Source organism: Elaeis guineensis, chromosome 1, assembly GCF_000442705.2.
Source record: "Elaeis guineensis isolate ETL-2024a chromosome 1, EG11, whole genome shotgun sequence".
Lineage (NCBI taxonomy): Eukaryota > Viridiplantae > Streptophyta > Magnoliopsida > Arecales > Arecaceae > Elaeis > Elaeis guineensis.
Genome location: NC_025993.2, coordinates 18,624,335 through 18,628,196, shown reverse-complemented (window position 1 = coordinate 18,628,196; position 3,862 = coordinate 18,624,335). Strand labels below are relative to the sequence as shown.

The 3,862-nt window shown below is 43.0% G+C and overlaps 1 protein-coding gene across 2 annotated transcripts; it reads right to left on the bottom strand.

The window, feature by feature from the left end:
* Positions 1 to 568: 568 nt before the first annotated feature.
* LOC105033701 (proteasome subunit alpha type-4) lies at positions 569 to 2,483 on the bottom strand. Of its 2 annotated transcripts, none has more exons than XM_010908595.4 (2): positions 2,352 to 2,483; positions 569 to 1,499 (listed from the first exon to the last, which is right to left on the bottom strand). In XM_010908595.4, the coding sequence occupies exon 2, from the start codon at positions 1,485 to 1,487 to the stop codon at positions 735 to 737; it is 753 nt and encodes a 250-aa protein (XP_010906897.1). In that variant the 5' UTR covers positions 1,488 to 1,499; positions 2,352 to 2,483; the 3' UTR covers positions 569 to 734. The 2 variants fall into 2 exon arrangements, with proteins under 2 accessions (XP_010906897.1, XP_010906898.1); XM_010908596.4 differs by having other exon boundaries at positions 2,399 to 2,423.
* Between the last annotated feature and the right edge of the window lie 1,379 nt (positions 2,484 to 3,862).

Sequence of the window (3,862 nt, the reverse complement as noted above, 5' to 3'; positions counted from 1 at the left end):
AACAAGTATTGCAACTATCAAACAAAATTCTATATATACGCTCTTTTCATGGCATATGCTGAATTTGGGCATAAATATCATCATTATTTCCTATAAAAATATTGATGTACTCATCAAAGTGTATTACGCAATAATAATACACAAATCAATAGCCTGCTCCATGTGCTTTGTTACTCATTTCAAATGTATATCTTTGTAACTTTTCAGTTTCGACCTACAGCTTAATTAAATGAAATGTTTGATGCTTTTTAAAATACGAAAAAAAGTGCTACATAAAAATGCTTCAATGTCATTAAATTTGCATGCACACTTTTAATACATTGCTTCAAAGAAGGCCACTCTCAAATTGCACTGTAATGTGAACATCTTGACCAAATGATCCACCTATTTATTCTAAAGAAAGCAAGGGTCATCACATCTGGATGCCTAATACATACATAAAAACTAAAATGAATGCCTCATACAGTTCATACTTGGATCTGTTAATCTATATCAAATGAACCAACCAAGCAAAAAAATCATGCATTTTCATAATAGCAACATCATAAGTCAAAGAACTCAATGGAAATGGTGTAACAGTACAATCCAACAGGAGCATTTTAATGTAATAGAAAATGATTCATTTTCCAAAAGCAGTAACTAAGTTCTTGCATGCTTAATTCATTCAAAGTACCAAACACTAAAACTAATTCAACATGACCACATACTGAATCATGATCAATCTAAACCCAAACTCAAGATGACTCTGGAGTAGGCTGTGTAACCCCAGACTTCACCAGCAACTTACTGAGTGCCTCCGGTGCGCAAACCTGGTACTTCACCTCTCCTGATGGCAACAGAAAGATCTCTGCAAGCTCAAGCTTTTCAGCAGTAAGGCTTGTGCTATCCATTGTCTTGCTTAGCACTTTGAGAGCAAGCCCAACCGCCTCCTCCCTAGTGATGTCCTCCTTGTAGTCCTGCTTCAGCATTGACTGTGCTGCCTGGTTGTTAGCTCCAATTGCTGCTGCCTTCCACCCACCATAATTCCCACTGGGGTCGCTCATGTAGAGCTGGAAGCCAAAGTTCTTGTCCCAGCCAGCAAAAATGAATGAGACGCCAAAGGGGCGGAGGCCACCAAACTGGGTGTAGCCCTGCTTGGTGTCGCAGAGGGACTGCACTAGCTGCTCAACAGGCATAGGCTCCTGGTAGGCAAAGGTGTAGCGCTGGGCCTGGACGCGAGCAGTGTTGATGAGAATGTTGGCATCAGACATGATGCCGGCTACAGCACAGGCAAGGTGGTCATCAATCTTGTACATCTTCTCAGTGGACTTCGAGGTCTGGAGGAGCTTCGAGGTCACCTTCTTCTCACCCACAAGGACAACACCGTCAGTCGCCAGGATGCCAATGGCCGACCCTGCATTGCCAATAGCCTCCATTGCATACTCGACCTGGTACAGCCGCCCCTCAGGGGAGAAGATTGTGGTTCGGCTATCATATCGGCGAGACATTCTCAAAGATCACTGCAGGAGCAAAACAATGAAAAAAGGTGTAAACTTCAGACAAGATTGGAGCCAAAGAATCATGGGGCTAAAAAAGAACAGCACAAAATCACTGAAATATTTAGCCGGTGATAAGAAAATTTTGTCGCCGTATTCTATTATCAGGAGGCGGAACAAAAGAAAAACAAAATCAAATCTTGGGCCAGATGAAATCATGGAACATAAAAATGAAAACATGGAACCAGGTAAATTATGCAGAAAAATATGAAGAAGGTCGCGGTCCGATAATTGTATCAGCGAGATCGCTTATTACATTACAATAGAAATTACAAAGTTCAGAGAAGCAAAGAAATCACAGGGCTAGAGAAGAATAACATACAATCGCATAAATATCAAATGATGATTCTAAAATTCTTGCACTTCAAACACTCGAGAATGCAGTTCTACAACAAATACCCGAAAAAGAAACTAACAAAAAATTAAATAAGGTAGAATCATAAGATATATTGGTGGAAAATATCAAAAAAAAAAAAAAAGAAGAAGGGGAGGGAAATGATCTGAATATTAGGGAAATAAGATATCTCGAACGGCCGCTGTAGCTTGGTGCTAAAGAAATCTCCGGATGGAGTGAAATCGATTATAATCCAGCAGAAAATGGCCAGAGATCTAGGATATTCCAGTCGATCACTCCAAAAGTCAAATTTTGAGTCCTGATTCAAACCCTAGATTCGACCTCCCTCGGGCCACTGGGGCGGCGGCCACACATTCTAAAATAAAGAAAGAAAAGGAGAAAAAGAAAAGATCGAACACAGAGAAGAGGAGCTAGATTAGAAAAAGAATACGAAGGAGAAGGGAGGAAGGTGAAAGTGAAACCTGGATGGAGAGAGGAGGGAGGAGAGAGGAGGGACGCAGGGGTCTACCGAGCGAGGAGGGAAGAAAATGAAGCATTGGGGAAGGGGGCACGGTTCGGTTGGGGTTCTTTTATGTCGCTTGGTCGGACCAAAGAACCCCGCATGTTTTAGCCTGACCCAAGTTTTACCTTTAAATCTAGATTTTGGACTGGGACCCAACTTAATGGTTAAGTTCATTAGGCCGGATCGATCTAAAATTTAAATCCAGCAGGTTATTAATCTCATGCCAGTATGATCCAGATCCAAACCAAAATATTGAGATATTAGCGGAGTCCAGTCTGCAATCCAGATCCAGCACTTAGCAGACTATCCTGCTTTCTCGTCTTTGAGTTGACTAAGTAAACTACACCGACTAACCGATGATCAATCTGACTCGAATATACAAAACTCCCTTCCAGCGGCGCTCGATCTATTATCGACTTAATTGCAGGTCAGCAGTCGACTACGTCGAACGAAAATAAGGCACCTCGATAATCCCATCCTACTGACTCCGATAATATGGATCTCTATCGACTAACTGAGCACCGAAAGTGGCCATCATACAATTCTGACAGGCCACATCAAGGTCGTATCACTCAGACACTATATTCTGATCGGCTAGCTGCGCACCGAGATGGGATACTACGATCTTATTAAATACGCCTGCAGGATTACTTATTATACCCCACACTCGATTGCGTCCGCCATCACGAGTATATCGAATAGAAGGCACATTCGTCGTCGGCATTTAAAGACACCCATGTGACACCATGCGACGCCATACGATAGGACATGATCAACATGATTACCTGTCCTCTCATCATTTATTTTGCTCCCTCTATAAATAGAGGTAAGCAGGGACCCCTCCAAGTATGATAGATGCACTATCTCAAAACTCAAAGACTCTGTCATTCTTTCCTCTTGAGCCATTTTACTGACTTAAGCATCGGAGAGTCTTCGCTGGAGCCACCTCCGGTAGGACTTGTTTTACAGATCTTTCTTTTTTGGTATCGAGCGGAGCCCAGCACTATCTCACTCCAAACTCTATCATCGTCCTTCATCTTGACCTTGATTGTGCGTACCTTCTCCGGCATCAACACATCATTTTTCGACAATCCCGCCGCCAACTGACAAGCGCAACTCCTAGTCAGCTTTAAACCGACTACCGGCTACCAACCGAAACAAGACCGCAACAATTTGGTGTGCCAGGTAGGGAGAGGCTCTCTCAAGGACCTCCATGGCTAAAACAAGGGTGTAGAATGTCTCTGTTAGTTCAATTCGATACTTATCGCAGCGTGATGCACCTCCGGTAACCTGTGGAGAGCCGAGTGCTTCACGACTGCCGGTGATGGTAGATCCTATGTTTGCTGTCCTTATACAGCAGGTGAAAAGTCTGACAGAGGCTGTTCAAGGTCTCCAACAACAACAACAACAATAATTGGGAGAAGTTGCAGCATGTGGTGCACCTTTCAGGCGTAGCCACCGACCATGATC